A 24,804-nucleotide genomic window follows, 5' to 3' on the forward strand; every position below is an offset into this window, starting at 1 on the left:
AACAGGAAAGCTTGAAAATACGCTTTTTTCTACTATAAAAAACCTTTTCCTCATTTAAAGGTATAATATGTAACATTTCCGCATTAAAATATCTAACCGACTAGACCTATATAAATAAACGACTATAAACGACTAGACCAAGTTATATATTTTTTTGAGTTGTGTACTCACATTATCCCAAATGTTTCCAACAATGTTCAAACCCAGAGAAATCTGTAATTTTCTTCAAGGTAACGGTGCGTTTCATTTGGTCTCCTGTCACGGATTCATATCCCCTTTACCCCCTAACTTCCAGTCCAGTTCAGTTCAGTTCAGTTCAGTTCAGTTCAGTTCAGTTCAGTTCAGTTCAGTTCAGTTCAATCCAGTCCAGTTCAGATCACTCCAGTCGAGTTCAGTTCATTTCACTTCAGGTCAGTTCAGTTCACTTCAGTCCAGTTCAGATTAGTTCAGTTCAGTTCAGTTCAGTTCAGTTCAGTTCAGTTCAGTTCAGTTCAGTTCAGTTCAGTTCAGTCCAGTTCAGATCACTCCAGTCGAGTTCAGTTCATTTCACTTCAGGTCAGTTCAGTTCACTTCAGTCCAGTTCAGATTAGTTCAGTTCAGTTCAGTCCAGTCCAGTCCAGATCAGTCCAGTCCAGCTAGCTAGCTAGCCGCTCTGTTGTTTTTTTCATTCTGTTGTTTTTATCTCTCACTGTGATGGATCATGTTATTCATTCCCGTTTGCTGTGTTCTGTCGCTGAAGCTGTCCCCGTAAAAAACTCCCATGATGCCACGCTGCTTCATGACGTCATCAAACTACGTCTTTTGTTATTGTTTTGATTGAGACCCCTAGAGGCAGAAATTACATACTGTGTGTTTAACTTACATTAACAAGTTTGATACTAGGCTACTTACTATGAAACATACTATGAATTTACCTCGTAAAGGTTTATATCAGCCAATATATTTAATATAATATTTAATATATTAAGGGTATTATGTATGAGGCACAGCTGAGGTTAATAACAGAAACGAGTGTTGCATTATTTTCTAAAGAGTTACGTAGGTACAAGTGACAGAAATATTTACTTAATACAGAAAAAACAAAAGAGAACGGAAAAATATGAAAGAACAATATTGTTTTTTTTGTGTTTGTGTTGCTGCGTCTGTTTCAGTAAAAGGCACAGAGCCAGTTCAGTTCAGTTCAGTTCAGTCCAGATCAGATCAGATCAGATCAGATCAGTCCAGTCCAGTCCAGTCCAGTCTAGTTCAGTTCAGTTCAGTTCAGTTCAGTTCAGTCCAGTTCAGATCACTCCAGTCGAGTTCAGTTCAGTTCACTTCAGGTCAGTTCAGTTCAGTTCAGTTCAGTCCAGTTCAGATTAGTCCAGTTCAGTTCAGTTCAGTTCAGTTCAGTTCAGTTCAGTTCAGTTCAGTCCAGATCAGTCCAGTCCAGTCCAGTCCAGATCAGTCCAGTTCAGTTCAGTTCAGTTCAGTTCAGTTCAGTCCAGTCCAGTCCAGTCCAGGCTTTGTTTTATTTTACAACATCTGTGAATGATTACAGTCTGCTGACTTTCCATGGAATAATCTGACTACTTTCTGTTGTATTCAGCGTGGGCTGGTTTCTTCCAGAGAAGCAAAATCATGAATCTGGAATTCATGATTCAATAGTTTTAAAATACTAAGTTTCAAGTTTTAAATAACTTTGTAAAGTCAGAGGTTTCCCGCTATTCTTTAGAGTAACACTCCATGGCATTTCCCTCTGTCTGTCTGTCTGTCTGCTCCTCTCTCTCTCTCTCTCTCTCTCTCTCTCTCTCTCTCTCTCTCTCTCTCTCTCTCTCTCTCTCTCTCTCTCTCTCTCTCTCTCTCTCTCTCCCTCTCTCTCTCTCTCTCCTTCTCTCTCTCTCTCTCTCTCTCTCTCTCTCTCTCCCTCTCTCTCCACAGTGATCCAGCCTCTATCAGTTCATAAATCTTCTCCTCTGTTCTAAGCAGTCTGGTCACTCGTTCCCAGTGTTGGGGGTAAAAAGTAAAAAACAAGTAATCTGATCAGATTACTTTTTTGTGGTAACGAGTAACTTGACGCGTTATGTAATCAGTTATTAGTTACTTTCTCAAAGTTACATTTCGTTACTTTTATTTTTCTTTCAAATGGTTAAATGTTTAGTTAGTGTAAATAAAAAAAAAAAAGTTATTGTACTAAAAGCAGACTGCAGCAGGCTGGAGGTTACGCCTCGCTGTCAGAATGAACAACAATAACCTGCAGAACTTGGAAATATTCACATTACTTTGAACTGATGACAGAGAAGGATCTGAACATTATTAACTGTAAGTTTAGCTTTCACTATCTAACCTGAGGATTTGAATAGAAAGCTTGTGAGTCAGTCTGCCGTTTATTCTGAGTCCAGACCGGATCAGTTCAGGCTCATCGATCACCGGGTGAAATTAGTTTGAAGTTTGACATTCACCGGTTGATGCACCTTTTAACATCAATAGCTCCGTGTCGATAGCATATTTTTTTCTCAAATTAGGCTTTTTTATAGAGAGGAACACGGAGCCAATGTTTCACAGTGTTGATAAAGTCTGTCCAAGACCCACTAAGTGTTTACTGTGAACCAGGAGACTGAAAGCTGCTTGATGTTTTCTTTAGACAACAGCAGCTTGTTACTTCAGACTGTGTCCCAAACCTGATGATTAGTGATGATTTCTGTACATTAAGAGCGATGACATCAGCAGAAGACGCATTTTAAAGGCATGATTTGACGTGGGTAACGTGAAACTACTCTAACGCACTTTTAATAAAGAATAACTTAGTAACGTAACTAGTTACTATTTTTAGGGCAAGTAACGAAGTAAAGTAACTAGTTTCCGGTTTGTTTGGAATCAACAGAAGAAGAAGAGCTGGGTAGTTAGCACAGACAGAGAGAAGAGAAACTCAAACTGCATCAACAGGAGATCCAAGCTCCGCCCACACTGTTTGATTGACAGGTGACCAGTCTGCGCTCTCACCTATCATCATGGTGGAGAAGGAGGCGGTCTGGGTGAACTGCCGCTCGATGAACTTGGCGGTGAAGGTGGCGAGGCCGGCCACCAGCGCCGCCAGGAAGACCTGAGCCAAGACCACCAGCAGGAAGACGGGGCTGCGCAGCGTCCGCAGGGCGATGCGAGGGAAACCTGAGGGGGAGGGGGGGGGCAGCATGAGGGGGGGGGGGGGGGCAGTGTGAAACCTGGAGTCTAATGGTACGTTTCCACAGGATCCATAATTTCCACGCTTCCCATTCATTTTCTATGTAAGCAGCCGTGCAATGCATTCTGGGAGCGCCGCGGTGCATTTGGAGAGACGGGGCATCACATTGGCCCCTCCACATTTGCATAAAGTTGAGGTCTAGGCTACTTTATGCAAATCAGGGGCATCCAGCGCGTCTCGCCGCCTCTGGAAACTCCCGAAACTCCCGAACAAACTTTTAAACTAACCGCTGTCGATCTAAAGTGAAGACAGACTGAGCAGCTGCAGCCTCAGATGTTTTCAGAAACACATTTCGGTGAACTATTTTCATAATATAAGAGAAAGTTTGCAAACGAGCCGCAATGTTTTTCCAGTTTGAAATCCGGGGGCAGACGGCCCAGCGAGTGACAGCGTTCGTCCAATCAGGTGCAGCGAGGAACCGATATGGAAACTCGCCTATCAAGCGTCTGATACTGGGCGATCCCTCGAGTGAAATGAAGCTCCTGTGAAAACGTACCATAACAATCATCACATCATTCTCAGTACTCCCTTAAAATAACCTTACATTTACATGAATTCATGACTTAATTCATGCTAAATCCCCTTGAAATTAATTAAGGGAGTTATTAATGGAGGAGCCTCCATCAAAACCTCCTTAAACACATCTTAATTTCCTGACTCTGTACTTTCTAATTGAAAGTCTTAAAATTCAGGGAGACAGGAACTCTCCCTTAATCACCCTTGAAACCATGTATGAAAGACATGAAAAATCTCTAGTCACGTGTCGTTTAGCAAATCATCTTCATTGCGTTTGGCTTCGGCAAAACCGTTTTACCCAATCCACAAGGTTCTGGATGGATATGATCGCCTTCTGCCCAGGGACTACGGATGGAAGTTAGCTTACAGCTTTATCTGGCACAATATATTTATTGAACACTGTCCCTGTCAAATAAACAGATACAATTAAAAAATGATGCAAAAGAGCAGAATTCTGGCTACTCTTTATCATAAACGCTAATCAGGGTTCAGTGAGGATGAACCCACCTGAACTCAGTTTATCATCTTTTTATTTGCAGAAGTCACCGTCTGTTTATGCGAGCCTGCTGCAGGAGAAGTTAGGAATGTGTTTCAAAGCAGGACCGGTGAAGGTGTCAGCCTGCTTCAGACTCCTGAGTCTCGTCCCTCCACTCTTCAGATTTTGTGGAGCGATTCAGAGAGTCTGGAGTTTCCCTCGTCAGCGGCTTGTTCTCGCTCTGAGAAACGATCGAGCCGATCGGTGGCTTTGTGGGCGGGGCTAAAGTTTGAACCGTTTGTGTGCCAGTTTTTCATCGGCGATTCGGCAGAATAGATTTGTTGAATTCACCTCCTTAACCCCTTATTGTCTTTGACAATATTTTTGTCAAAATCTAAAGTAAAATTGTGGAAGAAAATTCAACATATGTATTAACAGCTGAACTGGGGTCAGCTCAGAGAATGTAAGGTTTCATGATGTATGGTCACCTCTCTGTAACCCTTGTGCCATAACCTGCTATGCCAGAGGTCTTGTTGTCAGAGTGGCTCCTGGATGTCTCTCAGATGTCTATGGAAGCTCTAACTGAAGACATAACCTGTTGCTTCTACTGTACTTTGGTGACCTGTTCTAATGTCAGCACATTCTGTACGTCCTTGAAAGAAACATAAAGGACTGGTTCAATCTCTTCCTCTTTGAAGAAGTGTACGTAGCCTCCTGCTGTGCGCATCTCTTCCTCTCATGAGACTCCTTTTAATAAATATATATTCAAGTAAGACCCCAGACCTCTGACTCCAGAACATTTCTTCAACAAAAATCCAAAGCTGCTATAGAGTCTTGCTTTAATCCAAGACATGACAGTGACATCTTGTCCACTTCTGTAATACTCGTTGCCTTTTAGTTCCTTCGGCCCTGAAACAGGAAACAGAAGAGGAAAGAGACGACTTACTTTTGAGGAACTGGAGCAGGGAGAGTTCCTGCAGCGGATCTGTCTTCTCCGGTCTGGACTCTTCGTCTCCCGCGGCGTCCTGGACAGACGTGGAAGCAGAACATCACACACCGGACTTGTTTTCACTGCTGGTTTCGAAACCTCTCTAACCCCCAACAGTCTGACACGACTCTGTTTACATGGACAGCAATAATCTGATATGAACCCGATTAAGACAACAGTCTGACTAACAATTTGCCGTGTGAACAGTATTTTCTGATCCCCTTAACCTGAATAGTTGGAGTAAGCAGAATCTCATTAAGACATGTGCAGCATTCTGGGTTCAGTCTCATTACTGAAGCGGTTCAGACTGTAAACACCTGAATCCAACCAGGACTCTCTCTGGACCGCCTGACTCTCCTCTGCCTTCCAGAGGCTGAACTGGTTTCAGAGGAGAAAGAGACTGACAGCAGGAAACAGAAGGAGAGGCTGAAACTGAGCATGCTCAGGATTTTAGAGGGAAACGGAGATCATGAAGGTTTCAGTAAAGTCTGAAACCGTCCGAGTCTCCGGTGATCCTCCTCAGTCCTGCTGACCGGACCAGCTGGAGACAGGAACATGAAGGGAACAGATCTATAAGCAACACATGGAGACACATTCATCTGAATATTGTCTCATTTAGAGTAATAGTCACTGCTGTCCCTCTGGGGTTGCCTGGGTCCAGACCTTTGACTCCGCCCACTCCACCAGTTGACTGATTCTGGTCTGGCATCGTGACATGAAACAGCGGTTTCTCGGTTGAAAAATGATCGGTCCAATGAGCGCCGGGGGGGGGGGGGGGGGGCTAACGATTAGCCAATTAGACTGCAGATGGAAATGGAGAGTAACGAGTTGACAGTTCTGTCTGATACCAGGCAACCTCTGGGGCCATGTCTGCACTCATGGTGCTGTGACGCACTTTGGATAAAAGCGTCCACTCAACAATTGTTATGAACTTGTTTTAACAGCAGAAGTTTCACATTAAAGCACCAGACTCTGTTCTCTAGCAGCGTTTTCCACAGAAATGTGTGGCTTGGCGAAGATAAGATGGTGAGGCTTCTGGGGAAAAAGCTCGAAGGCCATGTGTGTCTCCACTGAAACAAATACAACTGCAATTCTCCTGGGGAGGATGTAGCTCCTTTGGTGGAGGGAGTGTTTGTGTGTGTGTGTGTGTGTGGGGGGGGCTTCTGCAAGGGCTTGTGGGAGATCTTGAGTTATTAACCTATTTTACTGCCAGAAAGAGCACAACATGAAACTAAGGTGAATGTATTTACTGGCAACGATATCAATAAAGTGAAAGATCATGAAGCAACAAAGTCTGAGCTTCTCCTATATTCCTGCATCTCTTCAGATCAGACAACCGATTGGAGGAACTGTCAGGCTCTTTCTCTCAAAAGCAACTTCAACTTATGACGTATTTTCACACAAAAAATAAACCCCCCCAAACGATTTTATCTAGTACTCATGCTGCCTTCAGGTGCTTCTCGAGCTCGTAAATCTTCTGAGGCTGGAAGTCGTAAATCCGAGTTGTCACCCATTCAAGTGCTTTTGCTCAGAAATAAAAAACAAATGGATCTGTGAAATTTTTTTTTTCTGCCTGATGTTTTTACTTTGGGATCAAGAAAAGCTCAAGTGCTGCGGTGGCTTCAGAATAAAGAGGAGAAAATCCATGTCAGGCATAAATAATGTTTTAGTTTAATAAAAACAACGTGACACAAAAAAAGTGAAAAAGTGAAACTAGAAACATACAACAGGCTGTGGCCGGAATGGATCACTATCTGAGTTTTAGGGCACTAATAGGTACATCAGACATTTTTTATTAGTGTCTGAATCGCAAAATGATATTGTGGAATGATGTTGAGGGCATTACATATTTCCCACAATGCACTGTAATATGTAGTGAACAAGCCTGGTCACTAAAACGGTGAAAGTACCAGAATGCATTGCGTGTCTGTCGTCAGCTGGCCGTTACCAAGCAACCAAGCTGTAACCCTTCTGTGGTTTTATAATGATGACATCATCCTCTACTTCACCAAACCTCGTTTACTAATGCAAGTAAATAAACTTTTTTTGGTTCCAAAAAGACGTCAAGCTATTCTAAAGATGTTTTCTTTTAACTGTCAATTCATAACTAATTATAAATGCATGTTTTGTTAAGCTAATTTGAGCTGGTTAACACTAACATTAACATGTCTGTCTGTTGTTCAGGAAGGTCTTTATCTCTAGCTGCAGGTTATACGGCACAGAGCTTATTGTCAGGTGTTTTTTGTTAATATCAGCTAGTGAGAATCCAAAACCTGAAGGAAACCTCACAGCTGGATCAGTGAAGAGCTGCTGTGTGAAAATAAACAGAAAAAAGAAGCCGAACACAACTCCGACACAGAGAATATTTATTCACAGACATAAGGTCGGAAAACGCCTTAACGTTTAATGTCAGCTAGTGACTCATACACGGCTTTGAAGGAATATTGGTCAAATGTGAGCTGAAACATTTGTTTATGTGACTGGTGAACGCAGACGCAGGTTGATGATGAATGATGATGAATGAAGTGTCTGAATTCACTCATTAATCATGTGTGATTTACCGCTAATTAGTGCACTAATAGAGCAGCACTATATAGGGAAATACATCATTGTTGCCATCAGTTATTGAGATGCTGACAAGCGTCTCATCTCGACAACAAATTCTGACTTTACCTTTCATATTTATCGCCTATTTCAAACAGTGGTTTGTTTGTTTGGAATAAATAGAAGAAGGTAGAATGAATAGAAGAAGCAGCGGTCTACATTGAGCGACTTTTATTTTTATGGTATTTTGGTTCAGTGCAAAACACCAAAGCCGCTGATCACTGAAGGTGTCGTCGAAATGAAGAAAAACAAGATTAATGCAGATTTTTACTTTAAACTCACAGTATGTAATTTCTGCCACTAGGGGTCTCAATCAAAACAATAACAAAAGACGTAGTTTGATGATGTCGTGAAGTAGCGTGGGATCATGGGAGTTTTTTTACGGGGACAGCTTCGGCGACAGAACGCAGCAAACAGGAATGAATCATCTGATCCGTCACAGTGAGAGATAAAAACAACAGAATGAAAAAAACAACAGAGCGGCTAGAGCGGCTAGCTGTATTGCCAAAAGTATTGGCTCACCTGCCTTGACTCGCATATGAACTTAAGTGACATCCCATTCTTAATCCATAGGGTTTAATATGACGTCGGTCCACCCTTTGCAGCTATAACAGCTTCAACTCGTCTGGGAAGGCTTTCCACAAGGTTTAGGAGTGTGTTTATGGGAATTTTTGACCATTCTTCCAGAAGCGCATTTGTGAGGTCACACACTGATGTTGGACGAGAAGGCCTGGCTCTCAGTCTCCGCTCTAATTCATCCCAAAGGTGTTCTATCGGGTTGAGGTCAGGACTCTGTGCAGGCCAGTCAAGTTCATCCACACCAAACTCTCTCATCCGTCTTTATGGACCTTGCTTTGTGCACTGGTGCACAGTCATGTTGGAACAGGAAGGGGCCATCCCCAAACTGTTCCCACAAAGTTGGGAGCATGGAATTGTCCAAAATCTCTTGGTACGAAGCATTCAGAGTTCCTTTCACTGGAACTAAGGGGCCAAGCCCAGCTCCTGAAAAAACAACCCCACACCATAATCCCCCCTCCACCAAACTTTACAGTTGGCACAATGCAGTCAGACAAGTACCGTTCTCCTGGCAACCGCCAAACCCAGACTCGTCCATCAGATCGCCAGATGGTGAAGCGCGATTCGTCACTCCAGAGAACGTGTCTCCACTGCTCTAGAGTCCATTGGCGGTGTGCTGTACACCACTGCATCCAACGCTTTGCATTGCACTTGGTGATGTATGGCTTGGATGCAGCTGCTCGGCCATGGAAACCCATTCCATGAAGCTCTCTACGCACTGTTCTTGAGCTAATCTGAAGGCCACATGAAGTTTGGAGGTCTGTAGCGATTGACTCTGCAGAAGGTTGGCGACCTCTGCGCACTATGCGCCTCAGCATCCGCTGGCCCCACTCCGTCATTTTACGTGGCCTACCACTTCGTGGCTGAGTTGCTGTTGTTCCCAATCGCTTCCACTTTGTTATAATACCACTGACAGTTGACTGTGGAATATTTAGGAGCGAGGAAATTTCACGACTGGACTTGTTGCACAGGTGGCATCCTATCACAGTACCACGCTGGAATTCACTGAACTCCTGAGAGCGACCCATTCTTTCACAAATGTTTGTAGAAACAGTCTGCATGCCTTGGTGCTTGATTTTATACACCTGTGGCCATGGAAGTGATTGGAACACCTGATTTCAATTATTTGGATGGGTGAGTGAATACTTTTGGCAATATAGTGTAGCTGGACGACTTCCTTCCTCACTCTCTGACGGATCATCTGGTCTAGTCGTTTTTAGCTATTTTAATGCGGAAATGTATATTGTAACTTTAAGACAAATAATCTCACTGAACGGGCATGTAGCTCAGTAAACTGAAACAGGCTTGATGAGTCTCTCCATTAGCCGGTGAGTCACAGTGTAAACTAATGCAAATTAGATCCTACGTTCATTACACTATGAATCACAAACCGCTGTGTAAACAATCTGACGTCTTTGCAACAGAGGGAGAGTCTCCTCCTCTCTTTCTCCCTCACTCTCACACTTTTTCACATTTCTCCCTCTCTCTCTCTCTTTTTCTCTCTCTATCATCCCTCTCTTTCCCTCTCTCTGTTCACTGAAGGATGAACCTGATTTTGACTCTGTTGAACTAACTGTTGTATGAATATCTCTCTCTCACTTAAAGGACCGCACTGACTTTTCATTAGTTGGGCCCTTTTGTTACTTTACCCAATATACAGGAGGACTGACACCAAGATCCTCTGTGTGTCTGTGCTAGTTAGCTCTGTCTGGTTTAGCATGCTAACGCTTTAGCATACAGAATGCTAAGTAACTGTAGGCGATTAGCATTATCCAAAATATGAAGATAAACCTTTTAGTAATCCACAGTTGGTTTTGGTTTTTATTCTTTGGCCTGTAGCCTACATAACTTCTGAAAACTAAATCTCATCTTCATCATTAGAGAAATCCATTATGAAGCAACAGGACAAAAGCTTTAGCTGTCTGGCTAACTCTGTGAATGAAACGCGTTAGGCTACGCTTTGTCTATTTTATCAATCCACTAATCATTAAAATAGACTATCAGCCGTTGAGCTGCGGCTGTTCTCATTTTCTCACTTTTAGCATAATGCTGGTCGCCTGCCATTACTTAACATACTGTATGCTAAAGTGTTAGCATGCTAAACCGGACAGAGCGATCTACCAGAGACACAGAGAGGAGTTTGTTGCACTGACCTCCCAAAAAAATGTGTTGTACCTACAAGTATTCTCTCTCTCTCTCTCTCTCTCTCTCTCTCTCTCTCTCTCTCTGCCTCTCTCTCTCTCTCTGTGTTTCTCCCTCTCTCCCTCTCTCTCTCTCTCTGTCTCTCTCTCTCTGTCTCTCTCTCTCTCTCTCTCTGTGTTTCTCCCTCTCTCCCTCTCTCTCTCTCTCTCTCTCTGTCTCTCTCTCTCTCTGTGTGTTTCTCCCTCTCTCTCTCTCTGTCTGTCTCTGTCTCTCTATCTCTCTCTCTGTGTGTTTATCTCTCTCTCTCTCTCTCTCTCTCTCTGTCTCTCTCTCTCTCTGTGTGTTTCTCCCTCTCTCCCTCTCTCTCTCTCTCTCTGTCTCTCTCTCTCTGTCTCTCTCTCTCTCTCTCTGTGTTTCTCCCTCTCTCCCTCTCTCTCTCTCTCTGTCTCTCTCTCTCTCTCTCTCTCTCTCTCTCTCTCTCTCTGTCTCTCTCTCTGTGTGTTTCTCCCTCTCTCTCTCTCTGTCTGTCTCTGTCTCTCTATCTCTCTCTCTGTGTGTTTATCTCTCTCTCTCTCTCTCTCTCTCTCTCTCTCTCCCTCTCTCTGATGGATGACTCTCTGCTTAACTTTAATGAACTCACTAAAGTTACATAACGGGTCGACCATCAATCACTTCCTCTTGGGTGTCATAAAGTCTTGAGCTGACTTGCTGGTGAAAAATGAAAATTGCAGCTCAAACAGGAATATTTTCTGCTTATTCTACTTTGTTGGTGCCCTTTGAACTGCCACTGATTTTGGTTCTTGTATTGTTGCCAACATGAATACAAGCTAAATCTACTGTTACACTTGCTGTGAGTCACTCTGGATATCAGCCAAATGTCTACATTGTGAAATGAAAATATACTATAACACTGCAGCAGATCTTAACTTGAAGGTACAGTTTATACAGTTTGTGACCTGAGGGGAAAGGCAACAACAGTTCAGTCAAATATCTCTTGTGTGAGAGAAAATCGAAAGTTGGGTTGAATCTTGGCTGCACTCTGGAGTTAAATGACACGCAAACGTTTTGCTCTGCTGAGTGCTTTAACTGGCATTGAGAAATGTACTTGTGTGTGTGTGTGTGTGTGTGTGTGTGTGTGTGTCTCAACTGAGGGAGTCTCGGTAGATTGAACGCTGCACTCACTCAGTGTCATTTTACAGCATTGAGCAATCCTTGGCACCAAGCGCCTGATTTCTCCCATAAAACCTGTGCAGAGTTCAGTTTGTTGTTTCGGTCTGGGCCGGAGCCAAAACCAACACTGAGACCAGATTCCTTTCTCTGTTGAGGCAACTGAGGCCAATACGTACAGAGCAGACTTACAAATCTATCTAATGACTTCATATTTATTAATATACTTTATTTACTCAGGGAAGATTTACTGAGGACGCACTGTAGGATCTTTTTCCATTAGAGGAAAAGAGCTGCCCAGTGAATTAAACCACAGTCTGCTCCTGTCCTCTGCAGCAGTCAGGTGCCAGGTGCCTTGCTCAGAGGCATCTAGACCAGAGGTTCTCAATTGTTTTTCAGCCAAGGACCCCTTACAAGATAGAGAATATACCGGGGACCCCCTCATTCTGATTTGTGATTTTGGGCTATATAAATAAAAATTGACTTGACATGTATGTCCCTTGGAATAATCTGATGTAGCCTATTTTTTACACTTCTATAGTCTTAGTTATGTGAAAGAACAACACAAGAGAAATGTATTAGAAAGATATTGGATATGTATTCAAAATATTTGCACCATCTCATAAAACCATAAAGCAATCAATCAATTAGCTGCAAGGCACGCTGTACCTAAACAAAATATCAAAGGGAAATCAGGAGAAAAGTGCTAATTTGAAATGCATTTCAAAAAAACTTTTTTTATATCATGATAATTTAAATGAATCTGAAAACTTTTCACGGACCCCCTGGCAGAGTGCCATGGACCCCTAGGGGTCCCTGGACCCCACTTTGAGAACCACTGATCTAGACAGTAGTCAGGTAGCAGAGCATCAGTATCAGACTGTCAGCCTCTATCAGCCTCTACTCTGCGTTTTCCATTGTTTGGAGGGAAGTCTACTGGATCGCTTTACGGCACAAAACAGGAAATCACTTCCAACATGTTGATCCTCTTCAGGGAGGGGGAGGGGGGCAGAAAGCAATGGGGCTGATGGGAAATGTAGTCTTACTGTGGAGAAACACTAGAACTAACAATAGTACTGGTGTGAGATAGAGGAGACCAACCGTCTCCAACATGCTCTCATTACAGTCATTAGACCAAGACAGCAACTTTAATTTGACAATTATAGATTGATGTTTAAAACTGCTAGACCTCTGCTGCACCTTTAAGGTTTATACTGTTTCACTGAACCTCTGATCTGGAGGGTAAGATCATCATGACTTCCTGTTTACCAGCACAGGGTGTGATGCAACTCTCCCTCAGGCGGTTAAACCAGCTTGGGCACTTGCGTAGAAACCTTGGACGCCAAGGAAAGGAGCATGGGTAAGAGAGGGTTTGTCAATGCTCCTCCCATCACAGGTGTTTGGTTAAATTGAGGCTCGTCATCCCCAGAGGGCTCAACGATAAAATCTGGCACCTACACAACACGACACCAGGGAACCAGGAGCCATGGAGGGCCGAGAGTCTGCAGGTTTTCATTCCAACCAAAGACTCCAGGTGAATTCACTGATTAGCAGCTTCAACCAGAGAGGAGGAACCACAGAACTTGAGTAGAACAGTCATTCCCATTCAAATCAACGGTCCTGAATGATCGGAGCGGCGGCCATTTTTTATGTGAACCGTTGGACTAGCTTCTGTATAAAGCGACTCTGTATAAACAGCAAGTCACTGAGCTGAGAGGTTTTACAGCAGGAACCAAAGCAGTGGAAACACTTCAGCTGAATGGAGTCACTCTGCCTCCAGCAGGTGGAGCTCTGTCACCTGCTGCTGCCTCTTTTAACTCTGTGCAGTTAGTGGAAGTGTTTATAGTTGAGTTAATCTGTTTCAGCTGATGTCTGTTAGCTATTTGAAGTTAGCAAGTGCTAACTTTTCTTGTCCACTAAAGGTAGGCTAAGCCAGTGATTCTCACGGACCCTTAATTTAGTTGACATTAGGGCCACGGACCCCCATTTGATGAGATTTTGTCTCTCAGACCCAAATCTGAAAATATTTTTTTGTTAGATAATGATTTTGTCCAGAATTCCATGACTATCTGTAGATAACAGTGACACTATGATCAAAACAGTCATTATTCTACATTATGTCATTGTGTTAACTTCTTGTAAATTAAATAATGGTGAAGTTTAACAATTCATAAATTTGCTGGGGACCCCCTGGAACCCCCTCAAGGACCCCTGGTGGTCCCCGGACCCCACGTTGAGAACCACTGGGCTAAGCTATGTTAGTTTATAGCATTTAAGGGGCTGTATTAAGTTAAAGGGACCTGCTTGATTATGCTAATATGCTGATTTTGACTAGAAGAGCTAGAGAGAGAAATACAGTCTTTGATAAAGCTACGTTAGCCTTGCTGCTAACGTATTGTCACCATAGCAACTAACACTTAAAATTCCATATTGGCCATTTTATGCTGAACTAGCCAAATTAGCATGACAAACAGTGGAGGAACCGTTTGAGCCATTCGAGCTCTGTGGATGGAAGTGATCAGTGAAGTCACCTGGGTCACGTTCAACAGCCTCAACATGTTGCAAACAGCAGGTTTAAAAAGAAACGGTAGTGCGTTGAACGTCCTGTTGCAAAGTGTTTCTTACGTTGTTATGGCAGTTGAGAAGAAATATTTACAATAATTTATGCTAGATGAAATTACTTATGACAAACATGGTTCTTTACATCCTCAGTGTGCCCCAGGTAAAGCACTTGTACAGCAGATGTGATTGTGAATCCATGGAGCGCATATCATATTTTAAACGAGGACCTGGTTTAATCTTTGGCTGCAGTGCAAACCTGCAGATTCTCGATCCTCCATGGCACACGGTTGCTACACCGTCTACACCTCCACTCCTCCACTCCTCCACACCTCCACTCCTTCCTCCACACCTCCACTCCTCCACTCCTCCTCTAGATTACACCAGAAGCTGAAGAACAGGTTGAAGTAGGGCTTGTTGGGATCGTACAAACCTCTTTGGACATGTTCCTGGGGAAGTAGAGGTAGGGCAGCGAGGTGAGGAACAGGAGGCAGGAGGCCACCAGGAAGCCGAGCCACCAGGCTCCGACCCAGCGCAGGTCCTGAGGGTCCAGAAGGATCTCATCTGGTAAAGAGCACACAGCACGGGGCAGTCAGGTTATGAATGAATATAGCCATGAATCAGAAACAAAAGGAAATGAAAAATAGGCAAGTTAAGCCTTGATTTGTGTTGCACATTTCATGTATGGCGTACAACTCAAAGTGCTTCACACTGACAGTAAAATGATGAAATAAGACTTTGCAAATGGACCAAACAACAAGGAACAACCAAGAGATTCCTGTTAGAAGACCTGAGGATCTCTCAGCAGTGGACCTTATCAGAACATCACTTAGATACACAGGTGCCAAGTCATGGAGAGATTTGTAAACCACATCCGACCTGCTCGTTCTGTCTTTTCCTGGGAGAGAAACGGACGCACTGCTGTAATATTAGTGAGATGTTAGACAGCTGATTGGGTGAAGTTCTGGATGTCTGTTTGTCAGCAAGATATCTCAAAACGTTACAAACGGATTTCGCTGAAATTTGGTGGACAGATCGTCACCGGCCCAAGAATCAGCTGATTCTGACCTGTCATGCTGCGTTCATGTGCTGATGGGAAAGTCTGAAATCCGGGACTATTTTCTTTTTTCCATTTCTTTTATTAATTTTCATCTGTTTTATTTCCACAATTTCTCCTGCAGATCAACAACACAGCGACTGTTCCTGAGCCACACAGACAGAGTGTGTTGTATCTGGCACAAAGACTGTGATAACTGACACGACCATCTCAGGTTTTACTGCAGAGCGGTAACACCAAACAGGACACACACACACACACACACACACACACACACACACACACACACACACACATTCATTTACGCCACACGGTATAAAGAATGCTCTGGTTTTTGTTCAGACTTGCCTCCGTCAAGCTCCATTAATCCCGAGGCTTCAACCTGCAGAGTTCAGTTTCATCGTTCCCAGACTCTACTGTGACTCTGCTGTGACTCTACTGTGACTCTACTGTGACTCTACTGTGACTCTGCTGTGACTCTACTGTAACTCTGGATACGATATGATACGATACAAAATACTTTATTAATCCCCCCAGGGGGTAAACTGAGTGCCACCATTCATATAGATATATATATATATAGACATATATATCTACTGCGTCCTCTCTCCTCTACTGTACATATTGTACACTAATGACTGCCGCAGCATGTACGAAAACCATCACATCTTGAAGTTTGATGGTGATACAGTCATAGTGAGCCTGCTAAATAGTGAGGAAATTTCCCATGGTCCTGTTGTTGACTACTTTTCAAATTGGTGTGATGAATCGTTTTTAGAACTGAATGTGAAAGACTAAAAATATGTGTATTGATTTTAGACGTTCCCACCCCTCTCCTGTCAGTACAGTGATTGATGGCCAGAATATAGAAATAGTGGAGTCCTACAAGTATTTGGGAACTATATTAGACAATAAACTGACATTTGAGAGTAATACCGACATGGTGTACAAGAAAAGCCAGCAGCGTCTCTTTTGTCTCAGGAAACTCTCTAAGTTCCAGGTTGACAGGACCCTGATGACAATGTTTTATCGATCTTTTATTGAGTCTGTGCTCACTTTCTTCTCTATCTGCCTGTATCAATCTCTCAAGGTAAAACACAAAAATGTACTCAATAAGGTGGTTAATATCTGTAGCAAAATAACTGGCACTGCTCAGGAAACTCTGCAGGATCTTTACAACAAACAGTTATATAAGAAAGCAGAATCCATCCTGTCTGATTGTTCCCATCCTTTACATCAACGGTTTCAGTTTCTGCCATCTGGTTCCTCCTCAGACTTCCACTAGCTAAAACCAACAGATACAAACACTCCTTCATACCCTCTGCCATCTCCCTCCTAAACTCTAGGAGGAAAAGGTAGTTGTCTGCATAACATGTATCTTTTAATTAACTGCGTATTTTTTATTTTTATTTTTATTGTGTATTTATGTCTTTGGTCTTGCTGTATTTATGTGCCCTGTGTTTTATGTGTGCTAAATGTATGCGTCCCACTGCTGCATAACCAATTGCCCCACCGGGGACAAATAAAGTTATTGAACTTGAACCTGAACTTGACAACAGGCAGGACAGTAGGAAAAGGCAGGTATCTCAAGGCGGTACAAAATAAGTGGAGAGCACAACACCGTAATACATAGTGTAAACATCAATGTGACTGTACTAGTATATGTTAGTGGTTATATAAGACATCAACATATTCATGGACACCAACATTACCACACTCCTCAGTACAAACACCATCCTAGTCATCAACATCATCATCAGATCATCATCGTCATCAACAACAGTGACAGTCAGAGACAATGTTCATTAGAAAACTTCACAGCAGGTGCAGAGACTTCCTGAACCTCTGATCAGCTGGGCAGAACACACCTGACGCTGAACGAGCTCTGCAGTTCGCTAAAAACACTGTACACTGGATGATCCTCATTTTGCAGAACACTCTTGACTTTCCTACCCATCCTTTGCTCCGTGACCACTTCTAGCGAGTCAAGGGGTCAAGCCAATAATGGATCCTGCCTTCCTGATCAGTTTATCGATCTTGTTTCTGTCCCCTGAGCTTAAGCCGCATCCCCAGCAAACAACAGCATAAAATAGACCACTTGCTAAAATGCTTTGATAAAACACGTGCAGGAGAGACCTGCTGAGGAAAAACAGCCTGGACTGGACCCTTTTAAAGATGGCACTGGTATTCTCTTTCCAGTCCAGCCTATTATCCACAAGGTACACCAAGGTACTTCTAAGAGGAAACCACCTCAATAGCCTCATCTTTAAACAGATCCAAAAATACAACTGGAACTGATAGAAATTAAGAGCCATATGCCTCCACACTTCTGTGTGTTCTCTGCATACTATACTACACATTCCCTGTACCAGCGTAAACCTTTATTTATTTTCTCCTTTCTTTATTTATTCTCTCTTCTTATACACTTAGCATTAGCTCTTTTTATTTGAGTTTTATTTATTTACTGTATTTCTTATCATATGTATTATATACCTTGTGTAAAGCACTTTGAATTGCCTTTGTGTATGAAATGTGCTGTAGAAATAAACTTGCCTTGCCTTTAAATAGAGTCAGATTTTAGTCATGCTATGGTTGATTTAAAAAACCTGGATAAACATCTGCCAGTTGTTTTTTTTTCTTTTCGTCATATTTCCGTCAATAAACAAAATCAAATTATTTCAAATATCGTCACTGGACAGAATATTTACTTGTCATAGTGTTTACTGACAAAACTGCAAAAAGCCTTCGCCAACGAGTGTTTGAGTCATGAATCCTGAGTGGAGCCTGGCTCTGCCTGCACCTGCAGTGTGTGCAGTGCTTCCATGTGCTGATAACAGACTGACACTGTGAACACACTGTGAACACACACTAACACACTGTGAACACACTGTGAACACACACTAACACACTGTGAACACTCTGTGAACACACACTAACACACTAACACACTGTGAACACACTGTGAACACACACTAACACACTAACACACTGTGAACACTCTGTGAACACACACTAACACACTAACACACTGTGAACACACACTATCACACCTGCAGCTTTCACTCTGCAGTTTCCTCTAAGTACGGTTCCTCCACTCTGGAGTCTGGTAAAGGGGTTAGGGTTCATGTGTGTGAATATTAGCCTAACAAAAAGTAATGAAGTGTGTAGTTTTTTTTACAATGTATGTCTCCATGCCACAACACTGTGTGTGTGTGTGTATGTGTGTGTACAGAAATGCCTTCTGTTTCTCATATCATACAGTATTGAAGAGTTCATTTGCAAAAACAGATAACTCCATTTGTATTCATTTGTATAAATCCTTTTTTCCAAGTAATATCAATCAAACAATTAAACTAGTAATGTATTACACCAGGCAATAATAATACTAAGAGCTTCTGGCCCCACCCACAGAGCTTCTGGCCCCACCCACAGAGCTTCTGGCCCCGCCCACAGAGCATCTTGCCCTGCCCACAATCAGTCTGAATAAAGCAATACAATGTTAAAGTCACTCGCAGTGTGAGTTTCCCAGATTAACAAAAGTAGGTCAGGGTGTGAAGTAACTGTTTGCTTAAACACACACACACACAGAGATGATAAAGCTACAGGGAGGCTACTAACCTAAACTCATTCATTGGTGAACTTAAAGTAAACACCGGCTTGTAGAATTTATCAGCAGAGGAACATGAAGTGAAAACCAGATCAGTCAAAACCAGGTCAGTGATCCTCCAGACTGAGGCTGCTGCTCCGGGTCCGAGGCGTTCAGGACCCGGGGGACAGTCAGAGTCCGGGTTTCTTCTGAATGTTGGAGCTCCTTCTTTCTGAATTTGGTATTCAGGACACATTGTGGTCTGTAGCAGCTCAATGTGTAGAGCAAGGCACTAAAACCACCAGGGTTAGAGGTTCAACTCTCACTGGACCAGCCACGCTAAAATATAATGTGACTGCTCAGTGAGACACTTCAGATGAAAGCGTCCACCAGTGTTACGTTCTGCAGCCTGGTCTAACATCAAAGTCACTATTGTTCTGGTTTGAAAAGCCTAATTTTGTTATAATCTACAAACCTGAGGCTAACCTGAAACTGTTTCAGCACAGCAGCCGGTTCTGTGAAGGTAGAATATGAATCTTTTTCATTAGAGATCATACGAATGTTGTATGAGAAGACTTTGCACTGACTGCACAATTGCAAATGAAGAAGGATATTTTTGTGCGGAGATGGACACCTGTAAGTCTGTATATGGCTGAATAGAAGAATACTTAAAAAAAAAAAAAAATATATATATATATATATACCTATTTCTCTTTTATTTTATTTATTTATTTATTTATTTTTATTTTTTTTTCTTATTTATTTTTATTTTGTTATTTATTTTTTTATTTTTATTTTTTTTTCTTATTTATTTTTATTTTGTTATTTATTTTTTTATTTTTTTTTATTTTTTTATTTTTTTATTTTTTTGCTTGCGATATTCTCTTGAAATAAGGTCTTTTCCCTCTTAAAAACTCTGATTGGTCTGAAAATGTTGGATGAGCTTGGCTGTCAGGGAACGTTCAAGATTGTATGTGATTGTATGTGATCAATGTATTATTCTGATTCTAAATAAAAATAAAAAAAGTGTCCAGAGCTGCTGAACTCAGGACCAGGATATCTTTCTGATCTGTTCAGAACAGTTGCCAAAGCTGTTTAAAGGTATAATATGTAACATTTCTGCATTAAAATATCTACAAACGACTAGACCTATGTTATATATTTTTTTGAGTTGTGTACTCACATTATCCCAAATGTTTCCAACAATGTTCAAACCCAGAGAAATCTGTAATTTTCTTCAAGGTAACGGTGCGTTTCATTTGGTCTCCTGTCATGGCGTCATATCCCCTTTACCCCCTAACTTCCTGTCATGATGTCATATCCCCTTTACCCCCTAACTTCCTGTCATGATGTCATATCCCCTTTACCCCCTAACTTCCGGGGAAACACGGGAAACACCAGATGATCCGTCAGAGAGTGAGGGAGGAAGTCGTCCAGCTAGCTGCTCTGTTATTTTTTTCATTCTATTGTTTATATCTTTTTTTTTATTCATTCCCGTTTGCTGCGTTCTGTTGCCGAAGCTGTCCCCGTAAAAAAAATCTCCCATGATCCCACGCTGCTTCATGACGTCATCAAACTACGTCTTTTGTTATTGTGTTGATTGAGAGAGCCCTAGCGGCAGAAATTACATACTATGGCGTTTAAATATGAATTTTCACCATGCCATAATATCATAAAATCACCAAATTTTGCACTTGTTTCGGTTGGTGTTGAACTGACTCCGCCTCCTGCAGGTTGCTGTCTGTGAAATAGTTTCTGCTCCCACCGCCTGTGAGCAACTTGTTGAATTTCACAGGAGCGGAGCAGCAGAACTCAGAGGTCAGTCAGGTGACAGCGGTTTACCGGACGATAACAAAGAAAACCCTCTGGGACAGGAAGTGAACATTTTCAGGACAAAGTGTCAGACGGATCCCAGAATTCACTTGCCAAATTCATTATTTCTCCAGCCGAATAAAAACCCTCAACAACAACAGACTGGTTACTGACGGTCACCAGTTATGAGGTTATTGAAGCTGGAGGAATATAAATATCTCAGACTTACTACTGACACTAAGCTCTGGTGGGACCGGTGTGCTCAGGCTGCTGCAAAGGAAACTGAACTCTTTTAATGTCGATCGCACTCTTATGGTTTTATTCTATAGAGCTTTTATTGAAAGTGTTCTGTGCTATGGTCTGGTCTGTTGGGATAGAGACTTGGAAAGCCACGCCCACCGCGGGGGAAAACGAACACACCGGGAAAAGCAGCGATCGGGAGGAAATGTTTTCAGATACGGACAGCCTGACGAGGTTTTCAAAGAATTATTTCAGCACACTGCCTCCAACAGAGAGGAGAAGCTACACTGAAAAAAAACTGGCCTCCATCAATGTCCTTTTTCAATAAAGCTGATAAATGATCCCACACAGTGACCTGAAGTGAAATACTTTGACATTTACCACTACTTCATTTAATCACCAGGTAAGATAATAAACTGACTTTGAATAATTTCACTTCATATTTAATAATCTGAAATACAGCTTTGCTTTTCAGACGATAAGTTAGAGCGACGCTGACGTGACATTGGGTATTAAAGTGGATTGTTGCTAAGTTAACTCTCTTATGTTAGCTAACAAGTCAGTGAGATTTCTCATTACTTTGCTCCTGGACTGACTCAATACAGAGCAAACTGTCTGAGACACATGAACACATGAACACATGAACACATGAACACATGAACACATGAACACATGAATCTGTTGTATAGAGGAACTGGCTCAGTGATGTTAGCTGAGCAGCCTGATGTTAGCACAGCATGCAGCTTTTAAACACATTTTAACATTCAGGTTATCTTACAAGAATATAACTAGATAATTACTGGTAAGTTACTGACCAGTGACAAAACACTGGCCACATTATAAGTGTATTTACTCTCAGGTCCCAAAGTTTCCCTCTTCCACCCTGAGCCTGTCAGCTCCTCTCTCCTTACAGTCTGGATCCACATTTTTCTTCTTATCGGCTCCTTGTTTTACTCGGGACACAAAAAACTGTAATTCACGGTTTTTCAGTTTGTTGGCTGTGCAGCACCACACAACAGCTGTTAGGCTGTTTAATTTGGGGAATAATGATCAATGATGTACATTCAGTCACACAAGGTGAATGGAGAGCGGTACAGCGGTTTCCCCCACGATGGGCGTGGCCTATTTTATGCACTGTCTCTATGGTAACGCTGAGGTGGCAAAAACAGACGGGTCAGGACTGTAAATGACAGGCGAGCAGCAGAGAGATCTAGCTCGCCTGTACTGGACCAGACTGAATAAAATAAAAAAGATAAGATGTGACAGACAGTAAAACCAGGAAGTCGTTTCTCCCTTCAGCCCCACCCAGTTTTTTTCTTTGAGTACCTCTGCTTGTAAATGATTTATCACATGATGTAGTCGAATATGCTGCTGCATTATGAGGTGTGCTCTTCACAGTATGCACTTTATCCGGATTTGTACATAGTATTATATGTGCTGTATAGTCTTACTATGTGAAGCTGTGTCAGTATTAGTATTATCAGTGCTGCACAGTATGCTTTTTTATCGTAAAAGGGGATTCCACTTTTACCATGTGACATGAGTGTGTGATGAATGTTGAAATAAGTGTTGTCTGCTGTAGTTTTTTAAGCTGCAAAACAAATTGCCGCAAAGAGGACATTAAAGGGCTCTATTCTATTCTATTCTATTCTATTCTATTCTATTCTATTCTATTCAATTCTATTCTATTCTACTGCAGCTCATCCCCAAAGGGAAGCTGGATGGCACTGATTTGCACTTTTACAAAGCTGCCTTTTAGGAGGCCGAAGGGCTTTACTGGATGTTTGATGGTAAAGTCTGGAGGGAGGCTGGAGGTTTGACCCACGGAGCCGTTTGGAAACCACTTGGTAGTTTAGTTTTGTATAGAAGTGTTTGGGATGCTGGTCATGACACGACCAAAACCATCCAGCGTCCCTCTGGGTCTTGGGCAGCTCCCAGTGTGAAGCTGGGAGAAAACAACATGCACACTCAGCAGAAGCAAAAGCTTCTCTGGATAAACAAAGAAAGAAAGTGGTTCATCTAAAAGGTGCTCAGTAACATAAAACAGCCTTATCAACCTGAGGCCGGTTTTACAAGCATCTGGCCTCCAGCCAGTGAGAGCTGATCTCCTCCAGACTGGAAATGAACAACAATGCATTTCCTGCTTCCTGGTTTGTTGAGCTGAAGGTTCAGTGGGTCTGATGTCAGATATGAGGCAGAGTGAAAGGTTTTGTACGCATCTTTTCATTAGTGTTCAGTTATTTGTTGCGATTCTCATTCCTCTGTTAATGAAGAACATGTACAGAGACCTACTAACACACACACACACACACACACACACACACACACACACACACACACACACACACACACACACACACACACACACACACAGACAGTGAGTGTGTTTACATGCACACTAATAATTCTATCTTAACCCAAATAAAACAATACTACTACTAACACTGTTGAAACTGTCATCTTTAGTCTTTATTTTATACTTTTATACTTTTATAAATATATTTTTCATTGTGGCACATTAATGCCTCAGTCAGGTTTCTTCTGTTTTTTCCAGACTGTCACCAGAGGCAGTAACTTTGCATCTGTACATGGAAACGCTGTAATGGAAATAATATCTAAAGCTGATTACTCCCTTTAACCGGTCAGTAATCGGTGTGCAGGTGAACATTACTCAGTGATTCAGGGATGGAACCAGAGCAGCAGTAATCGGATCCAGAGATGTTTCCATGGAATCACAGTTACTGCTGAGCGGATGTTTTAACTGGATCGTAAAATAAGAAAATGAGCCTGCTGGAGGCCTCGAGTCACTAGAAGAACAAATGAGAACAACATGAACGTTTTTCCTTTTTCTCCACACTGTCTTCTCCCCCTTTTTGGGAACAGCTGGTGTAGGAGCCGATCCATTTTTTATTCTATTTATTTCCAATATATCCGTTTGGAAATAAATGCTATCTGGAAACCATCAGATAATTTTTCATTAACACAGATGGTTTCATTTATGAAACAAAGTATCAGAGCTCTGAAGGTAGTTGTCTTTAAAGTCTCGTATCCTCCACTGTCCAGAGTTTTATTTAGTGTCTTTCTGTCCATTCAAAGCTGTGTGTGTGGTGTCATGAACCAAAAACACTCTCAATCCATTTCTCCACATTTCATTTTCCAGCATCTCTCTGATGCTCATTAATATTAACGACCCCTCCGTTCCGATCGGCTAACCGTTTCCAGAGTGAAACGTGAGACGCCGCGGCCCGGCGGCTACAGGTAGGGAAAACTCTCCGGTAATAAACAATGACAACCGCTCAACCGCTTTGAAAAAAACACTGTGTTAGTCTGTTATTTCTTACAAAAATGATAATGAGCGAACCTTTGTGACGTCACAAAGTTACGGAAGTCCAAACGGCTCGTTTAGAGGCTCGCTGCACTAATATGGATTGTGTGGATTTAGTTTTGATACTTTCACCATGTTTAGATAGACCATCCAACTCCTTTATCACCACAGAGGAGAGAGGAGTCCTGCTTTACACCATATGGGACTTTAAATGTTGGCACTCATTTCATTAGAAGAAGTGTCGCTCTTTTCAAAAGGCAGATGCCTCATTTTGGAAGAAACACTGTTTCTCCTGTAGAAAGCTGGGAGTCAGCTGAGTTCCAGCTAGTCCAAAATCTGATGAAGGATCAGCTCATATTTTTAGGTCAAAATATTTTTTTGTATACTTTATTATCCCCTTGGGGAAATTTGTCCTCTGCATTTGACCCATCGTATACACACACTAGGAGCAGGGGGCAGCTGCAGTACAGCGCCCAGGGACCAACTCCAGTTCTTCTGGGGGATTCGAACCCAGGACCTTCTTGCTGTGAGGTGAACAGT

At 42.3% G+C, this 24,804-nt stretch overlaps 1 protein-coding gene across 1 annotated transcript in view; it reads right to left on the reverse strand.

Annotated features, from left to right (window-relative positions):
* Positions 1–2,853: 2,853 nt before the first annotated feature.
* The window catches only part of LOC139661014 (solute carrier organic anion transporter family member 2B1-like), a 38,807-nt gene continuing 16,856 nt past the window's right edge, over positions 2,854–24,804 (reverse strand). The window contains exons 7-9 of the mRNA XM_071539324.1: positions 14,678–14,808; positions 5,155–5,233; positions 2,854–3,144 (exon numbers count right to left, since the gene is read on the reverse strand). Of these exons, the coding sequence (XP_071395425.1) occupies positions 2,906–3,144; positions 5,155–5,233; positions 14,678–14,808 (449 nt within the window). The 3' untranslated portion in view covers positions 2,854–2,905. The remainder of the gene's footprint in view (positions 3,145–5,154; positions 5,234–14,677; positions 14,809–24,804) is intronic.

This window comes from Centroberyx affinis, unplaced genomic scaffold (assembly GCF_046629955.1).
Source record: "Centroberyx affinis isolate AG114_WGS23_722 - 3 ecotype Tasmania unplaced genomic scaffold, CSIRO-AGI_Caff_v1 ptg003431l_1, whole genome shotgun sequence".
NCBI lineage: Eukaryota > Metazoa > Chordata > Actinopteri > Beryciformes > Berycidae > Centroberyx > Centroberyx affinis.